Source organism: Hippoglossus hippoglossus, chromosome 6, assembly GCF_009819705.1.
Source record: "Hippoglossus hippoglossus isolate fHipHip1 chromosome 6, fHipHip1.pri, whole genome shotgun sequence".
In the NCBI taxonomy this organism is placed as follows: domain Eukaryota; kingdom Metazoa; phylum Chordata; class Actinopteri; order Pleuronectiformes; family Pleuronectidae; genus Hippoglossus; species Hippoglossus hippoglossus.
The window spans coordinates 20,387,525-20,412,388 of NC_047156.1; the positions used below are offsets into that span (position 1 = coordinate 20,387,525).

At 41.1% G+C, this 24,864-nt stretch overlaps 1 protein-coding gene across 1 annotated transcript in view; it reads right to left on the reverse strand.

Moving 5' to 3' along the window:
- Nucleotides 1–23,984, reverse strand: part of pik3c2a (phosphatidylinositol-4-phosphate 3-kinase, catalytic subunit type 2 alpha) — a 43,741-nt gene extending 19,757 nt beyond the window's left edge. The window contains exons 1-5 of the mRNA XM_034588929.1: nt 23,661–23,984; nt 17,386–18,628; nt 7,269–7,360; nt 6,006–6,166; nt 1,329–1,449 (exon numbers count right to left, since the gene is read on the reverse strand). Of these exons, the coding sequence (XP_034444820.1) occupies nt 1,329–1,449; nt 6,006–6,166; nt 7,269–7,360; nt 17,386–18,546 (1,535 nt within the window). The 5' untranslated portion in view covers nt 18,547–18,628; nt 23,661–23,984. The remainder of the gene's footprint in view (nt 1–1,328; nt 1,450–6,005; nt 6,167–7,268; nt 7,361–17,385; nt 18,629–23,660) is intronic.
- Between the last annotated feature and the right edge of the window lie 880 nt (nt 23,985–24,864).

Consider the following 24,864-nt stretch of genomic DNA (forward strand, 5'->3'; position numbering starts at 1 on the left):
GTCTAAATTTTGGGATAATTCACTATGTTCATGAAAACATTTGCACTACTTTGTCTGTCATCGGAGCCGAGGAGTTTAGGTTTTCGCCCCTTTCTGTTTGTCAGTAGGATTATACCAAATCTACTGAATGGATTTCCAAAAAACTTGGTGGAAGAATGAGACACGAGCCAGGAAAAAAACCATTAAATGTTGACGCAGATCCTGACAAAGGGAGGATCCAACATTGTGACATTTTCATCAATTCCATGCATTATTTTACCATTAATGCATCTTAATGAAGATCAGTTATATTTAGGGGACTGCTATCTTTGAGTTTGTGCTATTTAGTGCAGCTTGATTGAATAAATTAACTTTTGGGCTGGTGTGTAGGTCTGATTTGATCGTACTCAGCGAGAGGTCACATTATGGAGAAAAGGCAAAAGCATTTTTACAATGCATTAGTTTGCTAACATTTTAACCAGTTTTCACTTGTGTGGATGGGCCTCTCACTAGGTTCTCCTGTATGTCAAGAATAAAGGAATCTCCATAGCTATTTCAAGAATGACAAAACTAAATAAATGTGTGATATTGTAATAGTTTAAGGGCACTCGTAAGGCTAATTTATTCTGACTGTATGTACAAAACGAGATTTGTCAGTTTCACAATGTAACCGTAACTGCTCAGTGCCCACATACTTCAATGTGCCCTGTACGTTGGCATGGTTGTTAAGCAGCACATCCTCTAGGGGGCAGCACAGAGTCAAGAGTTTCTGACAGTAAAAAAACACGGCAACAATCTTTAAAAAAGAAAAGAGGCAAAAGCAGCAGTTTGTCCCTGAGCCCTGGTGAAGTCACATCATACCGTTTCCGTATCCGTATCCAACGTTGAGCATGAATGCATTTAGTATGGCCGGTAAACGGTTGTAATGATTAGTCACAGTGTATAATTAAGCAGCGTTTATCTGATCAGTTGTTATAATCACAAAAGATTAAATATGCGACTTTGAACATGTGGGTGTACGAGGCTTTTAAGCCTTGGCATAGTGATATCCATTCCCATGTATCCCGGATAAGAGAGAGCAGAGGCGAGATATAGAAACATCCCCCGCGTCTATTTTTGGAGAATTTTGAGAGGATGCCAAGATAAAGTTAAGAACAGAGAAGATAGAAAGAGTGAGGGAGGGAGAACGAAAAGCAGAAGGCTGCTTAAGAAAACAAAATGAAACCAATTGAATATAAATAATTAACATGCATAAAAAGTCAGCACAGAAGAAGATTTTTCTTCCACTGGTTAAGAATAAGTAGTTTGGAAATATTAAGTTTTGCAACACAACAATAATTTGTACTCACTTCTGCAGCACCTCCTCCTGGCCACAGACTTTGAGCAGGTAGCTGGAGAAGTTGACCTGATCCAGGTCATCATGGACCCAGCAGAGAGTCTGGCTGATCAACAACTCCACCGGAGAACTCACTGAGGAAGGAGGACGAAGGGATGAAGAGATAAGATAAAAAGGAGGACAGTATTGGAGGGACAGAGGGCGATCAGAGGGAATTGATGGAGAGAGAGAGAGAGCGATGTGAGGGGGAAGGGCAGTGGAAGTAAAAAGCCAGACAGAAAGGACAGATTAGAGGTTGGTGAAAAACAGATCCAGAGAAAGATGAGGAGAATGGAAGGGGAAGAAAGGGAATGATAGAAGAGAGAAGACGAAATGACAATAAGGTTACATTTTTTAAAACCACATAACACACTGTACAAACGAACAGGAACAGGCATGATACAAGGTGTATCAACAGGAAATGGCTTTTTGGTGGTTCAAGTTACCATATTTCAAAGTAATTGACATGGGACACAACCACACATGTATAAAGTGCATTAGAGGGTCAGAGGTCAAGGGTTACAATATAGGTGTCATTTTGATTACAGTCTTACACACATACACCAATGTATCAGAGGTGAACCTTCACTTCCCGGTTCACTTTCAATCAGCACGAGAGAGGGGCGAACAAAACATTGGCTTCCTGTAGCGAGTCAAATCCACAGCGTGGCTTTGCGTGGATTTAAACTTTGCTAAACTCTTACCTGGGATATTCGCCTCGCATTTACACATGTGTGACCGTGCTCTTAGTCCAAAAAATGTGAAGGGTTTCATATTTGCTGCTGTGGGAACTGAACTCTAGACCTTACTGGAATTTCTCTCCAACTGCAAACCATCGTCTCACATTGTGAACGTCTCCACTTTCATTTCAAATCAAACCTCTCCTCGGATCAAAAGAATAACGCCATGTGCTGTTTTGTGGAAGGATTTTAATTCAGGAGGATTTGGGGTCAGCTCTCGATGTTTGTGTGTGCTTCGATATCTGATGTGTCCGGCCAACACAAGACTGAGTGGAGCGTGAAACCTGACACAAGGCAGATTATTCGGCTGTTTAACTACTTCTGCAGAGGTTTTCACACTCTTAACAATGCCTATAGACAAACACAGGCAGACAGATACAGACTCTTCACATAAACACACATCTCAAAACACACACACACACACACACACACACACACACACACACACACACACACACACACACACACACACACACACACACACACACACACACACACACACACACACACACACACACAGAGGATACTTAATAGCCGTTCACATAGACACAGGGTAGGAGACCACCCCTGGCTCCAGCAATAACAGACCTCCACCCTTTAGAGGAATGGTGTCTTTTCTCGCTGCTTATGCCAGTGAGTTTAGCTTCACAGTCCAGAGTGGCTGTGTGGCAGCGGTGGCTGCCGCGGTTATATACGTACTGGAGTGTTTAGTAACAAAGCAATTAGACAGGTCACGCCTCATGTTGTGAGCCCTCTGAGGTGGTGAGGGAATTCCAAGCAGGGCATTTTTGAGGGCACCAGTTAAAAAGAGGATACAATTCCTGTACCTCATTCTGCTAACCATTTCACACATGGTTGGGGAAAGGTTTTGGCGGGGGAAACATACGGACAAAGAAATTGATGGTAGACTTGAGACACACACGCGTTTCTAAGTAACATTAGAGTAAAAAACTCTTTTGATACAAGTTTTAGGTCGCTGTCTTGTAGGATCGTGAAAGGACTGGTTACTCAACACTTGTTAAATCCATAGGAAGTACATTGTGAAGATGTAAAAGGGGAATGATTCAATTCCTCTGTGACTGAAAAAAATTGATTTCTGCATCTGTAACAGCTCCCAGTCAGATACAAAAGGCGAAATGTGGAGGCAACTGGAAAACCATAGTTATTGAAGAAGCAAAGGAACACTGTCACAGTATCATAGTGTAGCAGAGAATGGAAGCATTATAAGGTTAAAGTACTTGTGAATACATGAGTAAGGGATACTGTAAGAGCTCGAGTGAACCCCTAATGTTAATACATTATGTGTGTGCTGCTGTGTTGTTTCAATTCAGCAATCTCACCACTTGACCTCTCACCCACAGCTGGTATCTCCCGAATGTCACACTACACATATGCAAACAAATAAGAATGCTGTTGTTTAGTGTTTCAAATTGTACGTTAACTGTGGTGTGCCAATAACATTTGATACTAAAGGGCACACAGAGAGCGATAACCTTGGCCAAAGCTAACGCAATGTTAAAGAAAGTGAAACAAATCTTGGATCAGCCAACTTGAAGGTGGGGGTGGTAAATTACTTCTTAAACACTTTTTAAAATTAAAAAACAATTGTATTTCCAATTCTCTTCGCTTTCGAAAATTGTTTCATGTCGCTAACCAACCGGCCTGCCTGCGCACACACTGCCCGTGCCACGTAAAAGTCGGCTTCTAGCAGTTGTGAGGAAGTGTTTTGGGGGCATAGCTTTGGGCTGGATGTTTGATTGTTTTCAAAGTGCTGCCTGCTCTTGTTAGCTTTTCCAGGATTACCAAAGCTAGCTACTGTGTAGGTAGACTGATGCTTGTTGCTACCTTGGACCTGTGTGTATGTGCATTAGCATCCTTCAAGTCAAATTCCTGCAAATGTATTGTGTGAAAAAGAAAAGATTCTAAAAGAGGGGGGAGTTCTTTTCTCTACATGTGTGAAATGAGAAAAATTATGCTGACACCCTCTTAACCACAGACAGTAAAAGTAACCTGAGCCAAACTGCAAGCGTGTTTACTCCCTCTGTCTTCATCTGTTTAATCCCTTTTTCATCACATCCCATTTTCTTACTCCGTTTCATTTTCTTTCTCTGCTACTTAACCCCTTTCTTTCTCAATTTAACCCACTTATTTAGTTTCTCTCTTTATAAAATGTCTTTCCACTTTTTTTCTTCTTTCTTTTCCATGATTTTCTTCCTCTGCTTTTTTTTTGCTCATACTCTTCCTTCTTCATACTCTGCTTTCTTTACCTCATTTACATTTCTTGCCCTCTCTTTTCCCCCCTCTAACTCCTTCCATCTCCTGTTCTCAGCAGCAGTATGTGAGGAATCCCCAGAAGCCATAAGTAGTTCACAGCCAAGCCCCAGAAGAAACAGTTGTCTCTCTTTTTGCCTACTCTCTAGAAAGAATGGAAAAATCAAATACAATGACTCTAGGAATAACCGATGTATTTCAGAACATACTAATGTCCTTTTTGAACTGTTGGGCAAACATTTTTAAGTATTCATTAAGCTATACATGTAAACCTACATCATTCACAAGATAACCAGCCAAATGGTAATGTCAAAATAGTTTGCATTATTTAGTCAAAGTTACACAATGTAGAAATTTCCACAGTTAATAACAGTCAGAGAGAAGAAAATAAATAGGGCAGTGAATTTCTTATGTGTCATATTAATGTGTATAGTTTCTGAAGGGACGACAAGATCAAGAGTGGGACAACAGAGCAAAACAGAGAAGAGCAGAGGATACATAGAAGTACCTGCCCTGTCCTCTAGCACTCTATCCATCTATCCAAGCTTTGAGTAGAACTAAAACCTATTGTTCCTGAGAGCAGATGTGTCTAACCAGAGGAATCCAAACACCAGCTACTGTTTGTGGGTCAACACGCTGCTGACAACATAAGTCAACCCGGAAACAATGAACTGGACGTCATACCAGGAAAGAAGGAAGTATACCTAGGAAGTGACCCCAAGCACCAGGATTAACATGGAGATAAATTCAGAGTCAACGCAGGAAGCTAAGAAAGTACTATTTGGATGTAGAACGAGGAAAGTAGGAAATATACTTCCTACAGGTTGTTAGTGTTGAACTGAGCTATTTAGAGTGGTGTCTGGGTCAGTAGGACAGTCTGTTAGACAGAATACACACACACAAGTTTATATAATATATATATATATACACTGATGGCAGTGATGGTCCTCAGGGAACAAGATAGACAAATGTTTTTGTATGAAAACCCTCATTTATACTGTAACAAAGCATTCTGTAACATAAATACACAAATGCCATTTACAACAAAGCAAACGGCTTAAATCTCTGTTGAAATTTCACTGAGTTATGAACATTTCAAGTATTTGAAGACCTCCTGCATTAGAAGATTGTCCGGACCCCCTGTCCCCCCCAGGAAATCCGCCCCTGCTGACAGCCTCCACCGTGCTTGACTATACATCTGACACCTATCTCAGACGGCGGGGGCTTAACTCCAGTCCCTTTTTGCCAAATTCTGCTACTCCGTGGCGAGGGGACAAACCTTTATTTGTGCGGAAAAGGAACGCAGTGTACTTCCCACGACAGAAAAAATGAAAGGGAAAAGAAAAAATGTGACGGGAAGGGGGTGAAGAGTTTGGCAGCTGTGAATGTTGTTTCCTCCTTCAGACGTCTCTTATCTGCAATCTGAGCTGTTCATTCTCCAAGGCAGGGGGGTACAAGGTTTCTCTTTGAGCTGACTTTAAAGCAATAGTGCACCGAAGGATTTTCTGCACTTCCTATAGTTAAATTACAAAATGTTTTATGTTGTTACTGGGAAGAAAAAGGGTTGTACAACAATCCTGTTAAGACCTGGTTCAAAGAAGGTTCGGATTACAGACATTTTTTTCTCCAGGGGTTCTTACCGTCACAGGTGAAGGTTACAGGCTGCTGAGATTCCGAGATTTCAATAGAAACCTTGACAGAACAGCTATTGTCACCTCCACTGTCTCTCTGGGTGATGACAGGGCTGAGGACGAAGCCAGGGTTGGTGGAGATGTCACCATGAGGGAATTTTGAACGCAGGCTGGTGGGACCGAAAAAGAAAAAGAAATCACAAAAGAAACAGAGTCAACACTTTTCCCATCATATTTTGATCTATTTGGCCAGTGGAAACACATGAGGTGCAGCCAGGGCCAGGCTGCGCATATGGATCAGACTGCTTGGATAAGACGTCTGGATTTACTATGGGCTGTGATTATAACTGTAAATCTGAATAGAACAGGAATTAGCAGCAAATGCACACAGTCATAAAAAAACACAAATCAACAAACTATTTCTACCAAATCATAATAGCATCGATGCTCAATAACCCATCAATCTGCCTGTGATGTTGAGATGTTTGTTGGCTTCACCAGTGAAGGGAGATAAAAATCATTAAACTTTTTTTTAATTTTCCATTTTACCCTTGTGAGAGGTCAAATTCCTTTTAACTGCAGTCCATATGTGTAAAAGCGTGTGTTGACCAGTACGCATGCATGGATTAGCAGTAGGCGTTGACTTATTTCATCATAATGAAAGTGGATTCCCAGAGTGCAGCTTCATCATCGCTCCACCCATACTAACTACGGGAGTGAGAAATTCTGTACAGCCTCAGGAAATGAACAGAAGTCACACGCACACACACACACACACAGCTCTTAACGGCATATGTAGTACATGTGGATGTTCTTTCTGCAGGAATTTTAGAGCAGCGGGTCAATAATAATATAATATATACTAAAAGAAAACTCTTTCATATTATTCTCATATTACAATTTGACACACTGTTATAAGCTTAAAGGTTTAGTGTGTAGAATTTAGTGACATCTAGTGGTGAAGTTTCTTGTTGCAGCTGAATACCCCTCACCTCACCCTCCCCTTCCAAACATGACAGAGAAGCTGTGGCAGCCTTCGGTTGTCATAAAAACTCAAAAGGAGTTTAGTTTTTCAAGTTTAGACGACTGTAAAAAAAAAACATGGCGGCCTCCGTAGAGAGGACCCGCTCCTGGTGTAAATATAAAGTATTTAAATATAAGGGGCGCATTGTAGGGTAAAGAAAAACAACAATTTGTACAGTTTAGATGAAACACACTAGTGAAAACATCACTAGGATTATTTTATATTCAATCTAACAGGAAGCATCTTACATTTTAACGTCTTCACAGAAGGCGACAACCTCAAGGTTTTGAGCGTCCTGTTGTTCCAGGGCGGCGTTCTTCACCAAACCTGTTCCCTTGTCCTACATTAACAAAACATTTAAACACAAACAGATTTAGGGAACTGAAAAAAATACACAAGTATTAATAACATTACACAGTTCAAACAGTAGCAGGCTAGATGGAGAACGGCAGGACACAAAGACACGGACTGGCGGTGTGTGGTCATTATAATGTGTCGAGCTCATACTGTATGAATTCCTGACATCAGTTTAACAATACAAGAGACTGTAAACAGCCATGCCGAAGGTCTTTATGGTGATTTGCGTTTAGGGATTGCTGAAGAGGCAGTTTTATTAAAAACAACCTCAATGCGATGAATCCTACAGGGAGAATAAACATGTCAGCGAGGACAAAGGTTTGAAACTCCCACTGAGGTCTCCAGCCCTTTTATGACCTTTACTCTTAAATTGCAGCATTAAAAGTTTATGTTAAATTAAGGTTTACTTTTAAAATCAAACAAACACAGGCACACACAAGAACAACTACACCCTCCAGCAGCTGAGCCAACTTTCACTGGAAAAAATATCATAATACATGGAAGTTCCTTATTTTCATCAAATCAGTTTTTTTTCCTCTTAAACATTTGAATAGTTCACTTCAAAGAGTTGTAAATCTGTCTCTTTGTCTCACACACACACGCACACGCACGCAAAAACCTGAGACAGCTCTCCTGGGAGTTACTCTAAGAGATTCCTGGAGACTCGCCTGCTGCCGGGAAATCGCAGTTACACCGGCTTTTTACGGCTGTCTTACTGCCAGCGGCTGAGGAATGCGCTTCCTGTGGCACAGGAAATGAGAAGTGAAAGGGCACCACCCCTTCCTTTGCCCAGCTCTGGGCTGTCTGCAAAAGTGCTCAGTCATAGTTTGGATAACAGGGACTCTGACATCACTCCCAATGAGGAAGGTTTGTAGACAGGGCAGGAGAGCAAGGGGAGAAAAGGGAGTTTGGAATGTCAGAATATTGGTCGATTCCTCCCCTGAGAGGTTTCTGGTACACTTTTGAGTTTGCTGATGAACCCAGGGGCAGAGAGATTACTTTTCATGTGCAATGACGATGACAGAACGCCAACCATTTTTTTGGTTTGTTTTTTTTACAATTTGTTGGATTAACTGTTGGATCAGTTTACAATTATTGTGATTTTTATAAATATGATATTTCTATTGTCATGAGAGTGCATAAAGAAAGAGCCCAGTACAATTTTTAGATGAATTTAGTTCTGGAAAGAGACCTTCAAATTATTTCATTTATTAAACTTTAAACAATATCAAAAGGTCCTATCTTCGACAAATCTTATCGCCTACTTGATTTATTGTTTCAGCTTCACAAGAAATATAGTCTACTGGTGAATGGACTGCACTTAATGGTAAAAAAAAACGCCAATCCTATGATTAGGGATCGAGCCCTGAGCCCATGTAAAATCATCCTACTCCACATAAACCAAGTCGAGGATGTCCAGGTAATCACCCATACCACATAACCACAGTATGCCTGTGAAACCCCTTTCTCTTGTTTCTTACCTATGACTATATCTGATTAAGGAAAATTACCCAAATAATGACAAATTAAAAAAAAGTAGTGCTAAACCTACTGACCAAGATACCAGCGCTCAGCAGGCTAATTTGTTAGTTATCATTTAGACCATAGCTGCAAAGCCCCTAGAGAAGAGGCTTCAAAGTCCAAAGAGCTTAGCTCACCTGACATAACACCATGAGACAGAAATCAGAAGTCAGCATGGACTTGAGAAAAGAGGACAAAGCCTGACACTGAAAACACCTGCATCTCCCAGCAAGGGAAGGGACAATCAGTTCCTGCCTGCACATTTTTTTTTATCTCAAATCTCAAGGATTTCCTCACCTTCAAAATTACTATTTAAAGTTTCAATGAGTATTCAAACATATTGCTATATATTTGATAAGTATTCTCCACAAACACCAAAATGTGTCACAAGCCTGTGTTTCTGTAATATTTTATTATTGAGACTGGATTTAAAAACATTAGAAAGCGGGACTCACAGCACATTAGCAGTGTTTATGTTTAAAGACAGGATTGCTTCAGCAAAAACAAACATGGGCACATAATCCAATGAGGCCATGTTAGCTGATCGCTACACTACAACACACACACGCACACACACACAGCGGGCTGTACAGTGGGACAGACCCGTCTTTGTTCCGCTCTACTGATTTTGTTTGGACCTAGACAGAGAGCTCCTGGTATCTGAAGTCATGGGAAGAGCTTTATATGATTCACACGTTGACTAATGCTTCACACTTCCTCTGCTACTGGAGTGTGACCATACAGACTGTAATACCAGGAACACACTGTACAAGAAAGGAAGATTACAACCCTAAGGGTGGCTGATCTTCAGGGTCATGGAGAGTTAATGTGACCAGTAACTTGATGTGGTCAGTGATCCCAACAGAGATGACTATAATCCACAGAAAGTCAGTTGTAGACTTTGTGATGCAAAATCTTTTCACAGAGCTTAGTGCAATTCAAATTTGTTTTTCTAATCGTCCAAGTTTCTTATGATGGATTTCCTTAATGCATTTTCCGTCCACTTTCAGACAGACTAGACATGGAACTTGTCAAAAGTTATTTTTCCACCATTTCCAGCCCTGCTGCAAGTTGTCTCGTACCTTAAAGGACAAGGTTCTGTCATGGGTGTCCTCATCTCTTAGTTGGCCACATTGTGCTTGACAGTGAGACATAATTGATTAACACTGTAAATATTGTTATGGTGTTTATTCCAGGATAACTTTTAGGTTAATTAAAGGTAACTGTTACACAACTTTTGTTAACAGCTTAAGGTTAAAGGGAATCAAATTTAGAAATCCTAGCAAATATATTTTCCAACATAGTCCAACAAATACACACTTAGTCCAGTGGTTGTGCGGCATACAAATAGTTTCTATATAATGGATGACTAGAAATTGGTCCAGAGCAGCAATGACTGCAATGAATCTGAGTTTGCCATATCAGGTAAATAGGGCGGGTGATGTCAAAAGGTTAAAAAAAATCTGATCCCCCCTCCACTCCTACCTCTCAATGTAAAAATTGTTCATCTGAAATGTTCATTAACTTTTCAGAGCTGGAAATCTGATGAGCACTTAACGCTTCACACATACAGAATCACTGATCCACTGAGATCAGGCTTTCACAAAGTGAGTATGGTAGAGTTCAGATACCGATCTATTGGCTGATATATATATATATATATATATATTAAAAGAAAAATCGGAGAATGATTTCTAGTATGTCATCATCAATCCAAAAGGACAAAGATGTTTACCGGTAACTGAAGCTTGATTTTTTACCAAAGCTTACAAAAATAAATATAAAGAAAAAGAAAATTGACACATTCAACCAAATATACAGAACTTGAAATAGAAAATAAACTTTTTAATGTAAGATATATATAAAATTCTGCATAGTTTTTTCTGTAAAATAAAAGGTTTCACATTGGCCCATCTCTGCAACATAAATGCAGACACCAATATGTCTGTGAAAGGCTCATATCAGCCGAGTGATATATAAGTCAGGCTCTAATGTGGGTGTTGCCATGTTTACTGTTTACATTATCCAGTACTGTCTGAGCTCTCTAGTGTGCCCCCTACAGGTTTCCTCCCATAACATATTTAGAGCATAGGCAAGTATTTGAACAATTATGTTCAAAACACAGCCAGTTGTTGTAATGTAACTCCATCTCTGGCCTTAGTTAAACCTTTTATTACATAACAGTTTTTTACTAACAAAAATCCAAACCAATATAATTTGGAGCAAGTAGAATGAAGTTCTAATGTAATGCAAGAAAACAATAGAACATCTACGTGTTCATTAATCTGCTAGATGATTTACTGTTTATCAACTTTTTTCACAGTAAATAACTTTCAAAGCTCATGATATCACAATCGGAATCACGGCTCAATCATGCAGAGGCTTTTCATGATTGCGGCTGATAAACAAGGTCAAACAAAAAAAACAGAGCAGACACATTTTAGCAGAAACATTTTTGTTTTTCGCTAGAATTTGACAGACAACAACTCTCTGAGTTTGTGGTGCGTTTCATGGGTACCAGACATACAAGGAAGCCTGACTGTGCACAGTAGCAGAACTGAAAGGCTTAACCAACACCAGCTACGACTGGTGGCGGGTCGTAATTCCAGGCCCAACATCAGTATTGAGTTACAGTACACATCGAGACATCAGACACCTCATTAACTCTCTGTGGCAGTCTAATGAAAATGATCCCGGGCTAACCATACAGGGATTTTCTTGGCCGAAAATTAGGCAAGGGGGGTACTGAGCTGTCAGACTGGCACAGACCCAGGGACCCCGGAGAGCTCCACTGCCCAGTCCAGAGTGTTGCTAGCCTGGCCACAGGGCCACCAAGCCCGGGGCAGACACCCAGGGAGCCACTAAGTCTGCTTATAGTGTTCATTTTGGGAATTTTCATACATGATTGGGCCGTAAAAAAAGTTTTACCAGCCCTATCAGTAATTTACTGATCCTCTCTGTGTCTATCACTCGCATAGCACACTGCCAACTGAATCGAACCTAGCCTTATCGAGCCATCTCCTCCGGCTCCCCGTAAATTGACTAAATTTACAAATTCTGTTGTTTTTACACAGTCTGAGTTTACACATGTATCCAATCACACTGTTTGTGTGTGTGCAAGTGTGTGTGTCTGGCTGTCTGCATGTCAGAGAAAAAGAGAAAGAGAGAGGCACTGTAACCTTTCTCTCAAGTCCTGAGTCTATCATACAGAAGCTACACAATTTGTTTATAGTAATCAATCACATAGTGGCCCGGGAAAAACGTGATCACTATAAGGGGTTTCCACTTTACTAGACTTTTGTCAGGAGGCAGCCTGGAATTTGATGGAGGAGGCCGCCTTGTAATTCTCTATGCAGGAAAAACCCTGCCATAGCAAACGTGCACTCATATATAAAATGTATTTAATTACATAAATATAGTTTTCTAAATCGAGAAGCTGTAGGGCAACAAATGATGGGGAGTTGACTGAACTTAAACTTCTAAAATCTTTAGAAGAATAATCTGTAGTCTTCCTTCCTATCAGAGGAAGATTAGGCTTTCATAACTGTTTGTGGGAAATGTTGAGTGGTGCTGTCATGCTGATCCAGCACTTACTGAGGAGATGACGATTGATTTTAATGGGTTGCAACTTCTCAGCAACCTCTGACTGTAAGCTAAAACATTTTTGACTGTCTAGATGAACAAGGTTTCCTCAGTACTTGTGTTTGAAAATAGCATCATCAATGAGACTCCTAAGTGACTACAGAAGCTCTGGGGTTTACATCAGAGGAACAAGCTGCTCTGAAAGCACATATCAACTTCTTCTTTCAATTAGGAAGTGAGTAGTGACTATTCCACTCACACTTCCTGTCATTAAGTGAAATCGCAGGCTTAATAAATTCAGATTCTAGGGACAGACAGGCAAATAGACATTCTGTTTAGTTAGTTTTTCTGTGACTGACAGTTCCTTTCCAACTTGTTGGCAAGGTTCCTATAATGTATCTGCTCTCTACCTGCTTCCTCACTTCATCTTCCACAAAGCTTCCCCTGTTTTCTGACAGTAAACAAGATCAAAGGTGAGGAGACACAGAGCTGTCTGCCCAGTGAGTCACAAACTTAACTGGAATCCATTCTGCATCCGTGCACTGCAACATCCTCTAGCCCTACAATCTTCCTGGTATTTTGGGTGTTAAGTTTGCTCCAGCATCTCATACTTGTGCTTAAGGTGCAATTATAGAGAATATAAAAAAGAAAAGAAAATGGGGCAGAGTCTGGAGTGGGAGGGTGTGTAGGTGTGAGAGATGTAAAAGAGCTCCCAGAGCACTTAAAGTCTGCGGAGGCAGGAGATATGTCAGTGTTAAAATGTACGGTACGTTCGGGCATACTGTATGATCATATTTGCAGTGATGTTGAATCACAAAACAAGTTCAGATAGAATTGAGCCTGCAGATCATTTTCAGGTAACAGGGCAAGAACAAACAGGCATGAACACGCTCGACCAATCTGCAATGATAGGGCAAGCAAAAACATTTCACTGTGTTTAAACACTACTCCCAAAAACTGAATCTAATTGACCGGGTTGTCATCTTATTACATAACTATAATTCCCATTAACCACACTCATACTGTGCATCATTAGTGTTACCAAAAACAAGGAGTAATTCATCCCGAATAATACATTTACAATCAAATCTGCTTCATACTCTCCTTCACTCTTCCTCTCTCTGCAGACTAATAAAGTTTGTAGCTTGATTCAGTTCTTACCATTTGATCTCCGGATTTGTTGATCCACTACATGAACCAAAAAACAAGTAACTCTGAATCAAGGAAATGACCCTTTTTTAAAACAATTATGAAGATAAGTAATATGAATCTGTTCTGCCTCAGACATGGCGACGTGAGGTAAATGACGCATGGACTCTCAGAGCCAGGTCTGAACAGGAATTGGTGCAGTGAGGTGTGACGACTGAACTTTAGATAGAGATATTTGTTTGACTGCTGATTATCTTTAACCTCCAACTTAGAGGCCAAAGGAACGGATTAGCAGCTAGTCACGGGCAGTCAGTGAGTCTAAGGTGGAAGACGATCGGGGGAGAAGAAAGGTGGACAGATGCAGTTAAGTGAAAAAGCTGAGGACATGAACTGAGAGACTGTGAAGACAGAGAATGAAATGGTAAGTAATGGAAGAAAAAAAGTTAAACAGAAAGTGAGGAGACTAAAAGAGGCGAAAGAGAATGAAGCATATAGAAGCGGTGGGGTGACACATTCGATAGCCCTGTTCTGACTATGTTTTATTTGTTCCATTTTAAAGCCCTCTGCCCGGCCGACCACATTTTACAGTGCACTCTTGCCAACCACAACAAGGCCTGGCCACTGCAGGCTGATGCACAGGGACACGCATAAAAAACAGTTGGGGCACATTGCAAGTGTAACAACAGGGCAGATAAAATACTGTGCACCATTTTCTTTCCTGTCTGTTAATGAGGAGATGTAATGTTTTGGAAGAAAAGAGATTTCTTATGTGGCTTGGAAAAACACTAGTCAACTTTCAACCACAGTGCGACTCAAACCATTGTTTCAGAAAGTGTTGCTGAGTAGCTGAAGGTTTCTTTAAGCATTCAGAGCAATGGTTGAGAGGTGAGTTGTGTCTGGATCTGTACTGGAACTGATCAGCCAACATACAGGCCATATTTACTGCAACAGTGTTATTAGCATAACAAAGTTATTAGTATCTGTTTGACTCCAATAAAAACAGATTTACTGATAGGAAGTTGAAGCCCCACTGCAATCGAGTCATTGCTTGGCAGTAAGTCATTATAATTGTTAAATGTCATGACATTATATCAACTCTTAAAGCAAAGTCCTGTCCGATTCCCATTATAATATCCATGATTGGTTTTCCTCTTTGACAACTGTATCTTATTCAAAAAGGTTTTCCTTTTTAAGAAAACTACCACGCCCACAGATGTATAAAGTAATGTTGACATCACTAAAAAGGAGATAGATACACTACCAAGATTTATATAGCTCCAGCAAGTTTTAAGTCATGCAATCTAAATGCAAACCACTCAGCAATTTCAGCATAAAAACATTGGTCATTCAAGGAAAGTGAGGTGAAAACTATGTTCAGGGCAGTATTTGAGTCTTTCTTGGAAAGCAGGGTCAATCCTCGCAAACTTTACAGTGACCCCCTCAGCTGAGTGGTTTCTGTATGCATGTTCCTACACCCTGCAGACATGGGCCTACTTTCTGCTTGTTTTATTTTGTTGTTCAGTTTTGAACTGCATAGCTGTTATTGCAAATAGAACATTTCAAGCTGTTGCTTCAAATTACAAACTTTCCATCCACAGACTATTGGGGAAGCAGGTATTGAAAGTACTGTTTTAATAGCCCACATCACAGTTTCTAATCACACCACTATAAAGTATGGCTTGCAAGAGGAATCCAAAACTTAGAGAAGAAATACAGCATCTCTTTCTCCCAAGAGTAAATGAGGAGTGCTTGCGCAGAAACTACTGAGGGCACTTTGTTTTCGGTCATTCTGGTGTTGCTTGTTCCTGTTTATGACAACATGGGTGCTGACGAAACAAGCAGTGCAAGCAAACGCACACACCAACCTCGCATACAAAACAACTAGATACAATATTAAGATGAGAGTGTAGAGGGGCCTATGAGAAGAGCGCTGAGCTAAAAGGGTTCAGGTTACACAACGTGGTAGTCTGACCTGCAAACGCAGGCTTGAACCTAGACATAACATATAGGCAAGTGTAAACAAACACAGTTTTATCCTTCCAAGGAAACAGAGACTGTGGAGGATACAGCTTGGTGTACAACTGAAGAAGTTGCCTTTGTCTATTCCAATCCCACACATGCACTTTAAAGACCAACTAGAACACTACAGTGATGTCATGGTCCACTGTACCATAACCTTCCCAAACACCATGTTCAAATTCTGTCAAATTTCCTGGTTTTACGCATCCATGAGGAATTCAGCAAATAAGAGCCTTGTATGGGGCTGTAAGGTTAATTATCACCCTGGTGTGAGAAACACACCACAGAGACCAGTTGTTTGTTTCTGACACAGAGAAACACTATGTGCAGGAAGTGGGCATCTTGAGATCAGCAAAACACAGACACAATGTCCAGCAGAATAGCATGTACACTATTGTTAAGTATTGTGTTAGGAATTAAGTATTGTGTAATCTACCAGTATGTGTGCTGGGATATGCACGTTTCTGGTACAGGAGTGACTAAACACTTTCTATCAATTTCAGATGTGGGTGATACAAATTGAAAACCAGACTCTGCTTGCCTAAACATCCTAAAGGAGCCATTCACTTCTGACAGAATATCTGGAAATGAATTCTAATTAAACACAGAAAAGCTTTAATTTCCAAGCATTGTCTCTGCACTTCAAGCCAGAGCTGCTAGCCTAATGACAGATGGTTGTTTGGTTTTAGGGGGAAAATGATTTAGATTTTTTAGACGAAACAATGCCCCATGCCACTTGCCCACAGCATTGTCCCAAATGAATTCTATAAATATTCATCACAAGAAATTAGATCACTCGTGTCTTGCTTTGGCAAAATTAATCACAAAATGTGGTTAAGAAAAATTTGTGGGGTGAATCAGTGGGCAGCTAGCCACAGTGAAAAACTTCATTACAGGGAGCAGATGTAAAGGGGATGTTTTGCGTGTGCTGGTAAAGGAATGAAGAGTATACATGCAGTTGTAAGCAGGACTTTGATGTGTTTTGTCTGAACAAGAAGACCAACCATCATCTCCCCTGACTAAACTTTAGGCCCACTCACTCATGTTATATGAGTTGTGGTTGTATTTGATCATTTATTCTGCCACACATAAGTGAGCCAATAGGCTATGCAAAGACGGATTGCAAACTTGTTAATCAACTTTTCAGGGTGTCAACTACAAAGCAGGTGGAAGGTTCAAACCCAACTGGTCTGGATTGTAAGATGCGGTTGAGGAAATGGAATGACTAACACTGCAAATTTCCATTGAAGTTCTCACTCAAAAGCTCAGCTTTTCTGCTTCATCAGAGCTGTGTGGCTGTTGGTTGATCAGATTTACGTAACAGTGGTCTGACACTATTGGCAAACAATGCCTCAATCGTTATAAGATAATGACTCAAATATTACTGCCAATCCTGATCATGACATGTGCACTTAAGTATGCGACAAAATGATTCTAACCGAGCCCTACCCACTGAAAACCAGTGAAATAGAGCAGTCAAAACAGCATTGAAATGTCTGAAAACTGCCAAAAATGTCTGAGGTCTGAAGAGCATTTCATGTTAATAACTCTCCCTGCTATATCACACCAAGATAAGTATCACGAAAAGGCCCAATTTCTGCAGAACAAACCTGAAATCTCAAAAGGAAAGAAAATATTTTTTTAACATTTACAGGTGTTCCTCATTCTGACTTGTCTGCTGCTGTAACAACTGAATTTCCCTGATGTGTGAATCAGTAAAGTTTTATCTTATCCTACCTGATTGTTTGGTTTGTGCTGGGAGGAGGTCCCTGGGATGTTGAGCGAGTGACTCCTAGTGACAGCAGCTCCTGTGGATGCCCTCCTGGGCTGTGAGCGAACTGACAGTGGTGCTTTCACCTCCAGCGGGGAGCTGCTGTTACTACTGTTCCCTTCAGTCTCGAGCACTGCATCCCAAGGATCCCCTGCAGGTACTGGTACTGTCTGTGCAGTATCTCCTGACACCTGGGTCCCTTCCTCATTCTCAGCTTTATGCTTTGTCAGGGGGTCCAGATCTAACCAGTCAAAGCGATTGACGCTCGAGGATTCCATTCCTGCTGGCTGCTGGGCTGGTGGGTTGGGTGCCAGCGAAGCTGTGCCCACTTGAGAGGAATCTAGGTCAGTGCTGGCCGATCTGCCATTCTTCAAGTATTCTGAGGTGCTGGCAATCTTGTCAAACAGTTTGGCCATCTCTGGGTCCACAGCTGGTTGTGGGAAGACCATGGCAGCAGCGGGCTGGATGGGAGTGAAGGCCATGAAGGATGTCTGCTGTGCTGGCAGAGCCATGAAGGGGGATATGGTTGGAGTGAAACCATTTTGAAAAGTGCCTGGTTTGGGGAATGGAGCAGAGGGAAACAATGGGGTGGGTTGATGGGTGGGAGTAGACACACTAGAGCTTGATGGAGTGGACAGAACAGGTGACCACTGACTGCCCTGGAAAGGTGAGGAGGTACAGGAATGGCTTCCAGGGTAAGAGGCACTGAGATTAAACCCCAGCAGTGACGAGGGGCGGGAGACTTTGCTGTTAGCCCCAAAGTTTTCATCCAGTAAGAGCTTTTCAAGTTCTTCATTGGTTAGCTTGTCCACATCAATATCCCTGAACCTGACCTGCTCTGCCTGCTTCTTGGTCTCTGGGAAGACAATGAGGTCCTTTTCTGGTCTCCTAACACAGGGTGAAGGATGAGGAGCAGTAGTGGTATATTTAGATGTTTTTGGTTTTGAGGAAGATGAGGACGTTGCATACATAGATGAGGGTGTTGAAGTTGAAAGAGTGGGCCTCTTCTCCTTTTGCAATTTTGCCAAAGCTTCTTCTTCCATTCGGAGGGCTTCCTCTTTACCCACAACCCCCTTTGGTTTGGGGACATCCATCTTGAACCCATTACCACTTGATATCTGGGCCATTCTGTCAACTGGAAGGTGCCATGAGTATGATAGCTTTTAAGTCAGCGTGGCCCAAAAGGCTGTGGAGCAGAGCTTTAAACACCTACAAAAAGGGGAAACATTTGGTTTAGTAACACAAACACAAGAGGTGGTCAAGCAGGTTCAAAGAAAGCTGTACATCATTTAGAATGTTTATGTCATCTAACAGCAACTGAAGGATGTTTTTTTTGACAACTGCTCATTCGATCAAACGTAGATGGTGAAATGACTTCAAATCAATATCACGATTGTTTCAAACTTTTACCTCGATTAGGATTAATGAACCAATTTTAAAATAAATATTACTACAATCGCTCATAATGCTTTTGTTTGGGAATGGCGCAATGTTTAGATAAATAAAGAGCTGGAAAAAATTTTGTAGGTTTCTTGTGTAACAAAATCAGGATGTCAAGATCTGTGGCGGTGTGGGCCAAAGGTGTGATAATTTGATACAAATGACTCCTGATTCTGTATGTGCAAAGCATTTTAGGATCACCATATCACTTTAACAGCTACGAGTTTGCGCTAAGAGTTTAACTTGATGTAAATATAATCTGTATCATATATTGTTTATAGTACAAGACGCGTGGCTGATGTCTATGTATAATATTGCTGTCAGTATGAATTTAACCATATTACCATGCCGTTCTGAAAACCAATGGTTATTATAAAACAAAGGGAAATTTTACATGGCCTAACTGTATGAAAACCCCATAATAAGCCAGTTTACATGAATCTGGAAACCACAGGGACAAATAATTAATTGACTGCATGCATATATAGTGCTATCTGTGCCTTCCCCACATATGCAATTTCATATTATAAATGAATGAATGGGTTTGAGTGCTCCAGTCCACTGCAGCATGTGGGTAAGGTATGACATGCTCTTAATCCTGAGCCACAGCCATCCAAGGCTCAGCTTCATTTGTTAATTGGCAGTTCTTTATCTCAGGCTTCCCTGGGCCCATGTTTCGATTGCTTATTGACTTGCAGGCATTTGTCACACATGCATGGCCAATAATTGCTTGTGCTTGTTTTAGAGTCAAGGGCATCAGCTAGGTCATACAACTAGAATGGGGATCATAACCAGCACGTTCATGGCGTTTAAATTGATTCGCTCACTCGCACCAAGCTCTCTTCCGTTAGTGCCCTACTGCGTCTTTCCCCTTGACATTGCAAGGTGCACAGTGCAGCAGGCTTACCACGTACCAAAACAGACCAAATCAAACAATTGCTCAAGGTGTTATTTAACCAGGAGGAGACATATGACTCACCTCACTTATTGGCTTGCAGTTAACTTAAAAATGTGTGAGCTCCTTTATTTACTTCATCAATTAATCTGCCAATTCAGTTTGAATATAAAAATACAGTGAAAGATATACCCATTATAAATCCTACAGTGAAGTTATCAATCTTAGCTTGTTTTTGATCATCACAACAACAGGAAGGAGCCTAAAGTTTCCCATTTCTAAAACATGAGAAACATTGGTGCAAAGATTGTTTTGTGGTCCTAAAATGACACGGCGCCTTCTCAAAGCAACCATTCATCGAATGATCACAGCCCCAGAGTTGAGTGAGTTCCTTCTCTCTCTCCAGGCGTCACCGGCCTCTCCTGAGCTTCCCCTCCCATTGTGGTGAAGGCTGGCTCTGCTGGGGCTCAGGCTATCCTCGCACTATTGTGCAGCTGAGGAATTTGGCATGCTAAGCAGCCCAATGGGTCTCTCTCTCTCTTCTTCTGGCTTTCACTCACTCTGTTAGCATTATGTTAGCATCACGGCCCAAGATTGTCTTATCAGCTGTGCTAACACCAGCAGGCAGCGACAATGTGGCTGCATTCATTGAGCCTTTGACAAGGAGAGCTCAGTTCCAAACTCTACCAGGAAAACAGCTTGGGGTAACTAAAAGCATAAAAAGAAGGAGAGAAGAAAGCTCGGCTCTTGGGAACTCATGTCAGTGATGGCTTCAATCTCTGCAGAAATGTCACTGACCAAAGTAGTTCCACTGTATATTATTTATTTTGTACATAGTAAGAATGTATGCAACAATATCACTGTAAAGCCATCAAAATCAAAAGATCAAAGCCCCTTAACTGCGTGGTTCAAGTTAACACATTGAGCACACACTGAGCGGCCGTTGCTTCCTGATTTTGGGCATAAACTCAGGGTCAATCTGGGAAACAAGACAGTGAAATTAAACTTCATGAACATCAGTCATGTTTTTCCTAACTGTTCTACACTGTGGATCGTTGCAGTTGATCTAATATGCTCCCACTTCAGGCAAGGCTGAGTTAAGTACAGCGGGTCAACCTGTTCTATTTTAACTATACGTTCAACAGGACCCAAGCTTTGTTAGATAACCAAAACTATTTCTATAACGACCCTGATTCAAGATAGCCATATTGTTGAGGTCTATATACGGCAGCAGGAGACATACAACAGATGAAACCCCCACATGAAGGAAAGGGAACTGCAGCCAAGAAAAACACTGCAAAATCTGTTCCACTGCACCCTGGCAAAGGCCGGCAGAGCCCATGTCCTGCAGGACACTTGAGCATGACATCCGTACTCTACTGAGAAGACGACAGCTACTCTAACCATAAGCCTCCTGTGAAAATGCTTGTTTGAGTTAAAAGATTTAGGTATGTAGAGGTGATTACAGGGGGGTTGGGACTCAAAATGAATCAAGAAAAGCTCCACATCTATCAGATCCATATGCATGACCTTGGTGTCTATGGATAGGTAAGAACTCAAAGACTGTATTCACAGTATCAGTTACCGTATGACGGATAATATGTGTGAGTAAACTGTGATAAACCAATGTAAATTATTATTCTTGCCTTAAATTCTACATAAGATGGTGAATAAGTCCATTAAAGCAATGATGCACAGAGATGCCACTGCTCATGTAGCAATTTATTGACTACAACTGTACCAAGTAGATGGAAATACCACAAAGGAACAAAGTTTTTAGTAACAGTTATATTTATTCTCTCTAGGCTGAATAAATGTATTCAGTGTTTTTGTGTTACAAGACAGCAAAGAGAGACTCACAAAAGTTTACTTTCCAATGCATATAAACCATTTACAGTTATTTACTATCATAAGTTGACATTTGCCAAAATGTTTTCCTAATGACGGGATCTCATAGGCATTCTCCAAGGACTCTTAGTTGAATACACTAACATCCATAAGAACATTTAAAAGACATTGTTACTCCTTCAACTTCAAAATATGTTTTATGAGTAAGAAACCTCTATGGTGTAAAAGCATCAGTGCATACACTAGACAAATGACAAACGAAGCTGTACACAACAAACAGCTACTGACCTACTTCTTTGCCCAAGTTAGTTCTCATGTCTTCAGTATTTATATGAATTCAGTTAACTGACAATGACTCCATGGACAGCAATATTCAGATACTGGCAACACACCGCTGATCAAAGTACAGGCCAACATCTTTAAAATAAATATAAGTAACTAAAATAAGTAACCGGATCAGGTTAAAGGTTTTGTTAAGTATGCTCTGTAGCTCTAGGGAAACGAGACAGTAAAACTTGTGGCCATTCTCAGCTGCACTTGCTCAGAACTTTGCCCATAAAAAGAAGGAAAAAAAGCCCTTAGTTTCCTGTTAGTACAGTATTCCATATTAGATCACGTAGCTTTGAAACAGTAGTTAGAAACTCGGACTGAATCATGTATCGGCTTTGATAAAATGCAACCAAAACCAGAATAACACCTAGGGGCGGAGCCAGGGGTGGATCCAGGGGAGCACTGGCCCCAGCAAAAATCTGATTGGCTCCTCAAGTGCCCCTGTCTATATTTTTTTTTAATAGTCTAGTCACTTAATAACACAACAATCAAAATGACAATTTAGTAAGAATTTTTTAACGTCAAAGTTTTTTGAAGTTCACAATGTGCATGAACAAGAAATCATTATCAAAATATATTTAATAAAGTGTGGCTTTGCTCAAAGTCATAGAGCTATAAGCAAACATGGATTGACTTATATGGGCACCTCACTGAATCAGGAATTGTGCATGAATTTTGGACATATAATTTGCCCCTCTGTGCAAAGAGTGGCCCCTTAATGGCCCCTGATTTAGGAAAATTCTAGACCACCACTGAAAAAAACAACAAGAGTTTCGTAATTCTTTAAACTGCAAGACCTGGAATTGAACACAAACATGCACATTTGGGGATCTGGTGCCTCTCTATGTGGGACAGTTCATCTACAGAGAACTCAGATCACTTATTTGAACTATATCAAGTTAATTCTTGCATTTTAAATTAGATCAAAAGCTCAAATCTACGTGTGGTGTTATGGAAAAACAGTGTGTTCACGTGCTCACAGGGGTTTGATAGCACTGGGGTGGTGTGCTAGTATCAAGTATTCAACACACGGAAATGTGATTGTTTGTCTTGATAACACAAACTGAAAGTAACCAGGACAGCGCAAATCACACCGAGCGGATGTTTTTTGCTTTTAAAATACACAACATCTGGCTTTACATCTTTCTAGTACACAACCTGGTAGATAACCAACCTGTCGGCTGATGCTCACCTGACACCAACTGATGCGTCGAGAATCGTTCAACGAACAACTGCTTTCCTCACGACTCTTCAAATACGAGCTAGCTGCTTGTTAATGAGAGTTAACAACATTCCAACACGTCATATCAAAGTTGCGAAGCCAAACAACCCGGTGAGCCGCATCAAATGTCACTTCTGGACACTTTTGGTAGCGCTTGGTAGCAACTTTAACTTTGTTGGATGCTAAGTTTAGCGGCTAAAGCTCGCAAAACTGCACACAAAGTGGAGGAGCGCGTCGCTCACGGGAACACAAAGGCGGACTGGGGTTAGCTAAACGGGAACAACTCCGAGTAGTGCCCCGGGCTCTGAGAGAGACAGTGGTTTTAATAATTTAAAAGTAACCAGGACTGTGCTCCGCTCCTGCCGACCGCTCACAACAAGGAAGAGGAGCAGGCTCGGTGCGTCGGGACCGGGCAGAGCACGACGGAGCCGCCGCCGCTTCCACACGACCGCGGGCTGAAACTTTTCCACACTCACGTCCACTGCCCTGGAGGTTTGTCTTCTTACCTTTCAGCGGTGTGGCGTCTGGAGCCATTTTTCCTGCAGCTGCATTTTTTTTTTCCATCCACTTGCACAGAGGCGACGTCAGTTCCTGTCGAGGTGGTTGGACGGAGGTTGGGTTGGATCGCGCTTCTGCCACAGTGGGGCGCTCCACCGCGGGTTACACGGGAGAACAGCGCCATCGCACGGGCAGCAGCAGCAAGTGTAGGGACCAGGGAATGAAAGTAAAAAATCCTGCAGGGACGTTCATGCTGAGTGCAGGAGGAAGTACCCACATCTTTCACTGAAGTTAAAATACTCTGTCACAAGTATAAAAACACACATTCAAAATGCTGCCTTTGCAAACTCGCATAAGAATTGTCTGCAGGATGTACTGAAAATGGCAAAAGTAGAAGTAATCACAGCAGAACTGCTCCTGTCCAGTGGTGGGGTGTGACAAAGTACATTTACTTAGCTACTGTACTCGAGTTCATTTTGCATGTACCTGTGCTTACAGTAGATTTATTTGCAGGTACTTTTCACTTTTACTCCACCACATATATCAGCAGATATCTGTATTTTCTATTTCACTCCTTTTTTACGATACACTGCTTTACTTGTTCAAATTGTTTAAAAGTAACAAACAATCAGAGTGGAATTGGTCCACTGAGCCCATCACAGCGGGCAGGTAACATTAGACTCTGCCTCCTGCACTCACTGGTGAAGAAACACCTCTAATGGATGGAAGAGACTGAGACTCAGCCAAAACCACAATTAAAGTGTGTTCAGTAGCATCATCGCAGTCTTTAGCAATATGAGAGTTTGTACTCTTTTTGTAATAAACCTTATATGCAGCGGGCACAGTTAATGATGTAGTTGACCTTACTTACTTTTAATCAAGTAGAAAAGTTAATGTGATGCGTTTACTTTTACTTGGGTACATTTTGTCCCTTTATTTGTCTAAATTAACTTTAACTTAAGTAAAAAGTCATTGTAATGTTGTTGTGCTACAAGTGAGACACTCAATGGTGGAAAGTAGCCAATACTTTACCTAAGTGCATTCTTGCATGGCTCGCACATTTACTTGAGTGTTTCTGGGGCTTTACTCTTCTACTCCACAACATTTCAATTTGTATTTACATTTAATTGATTGCTTTAATTATGTTCCAGATTCAGATTAATGATACAAAACAATGTACAAACAAGTTAAAGTACAAACTTATTTATTACT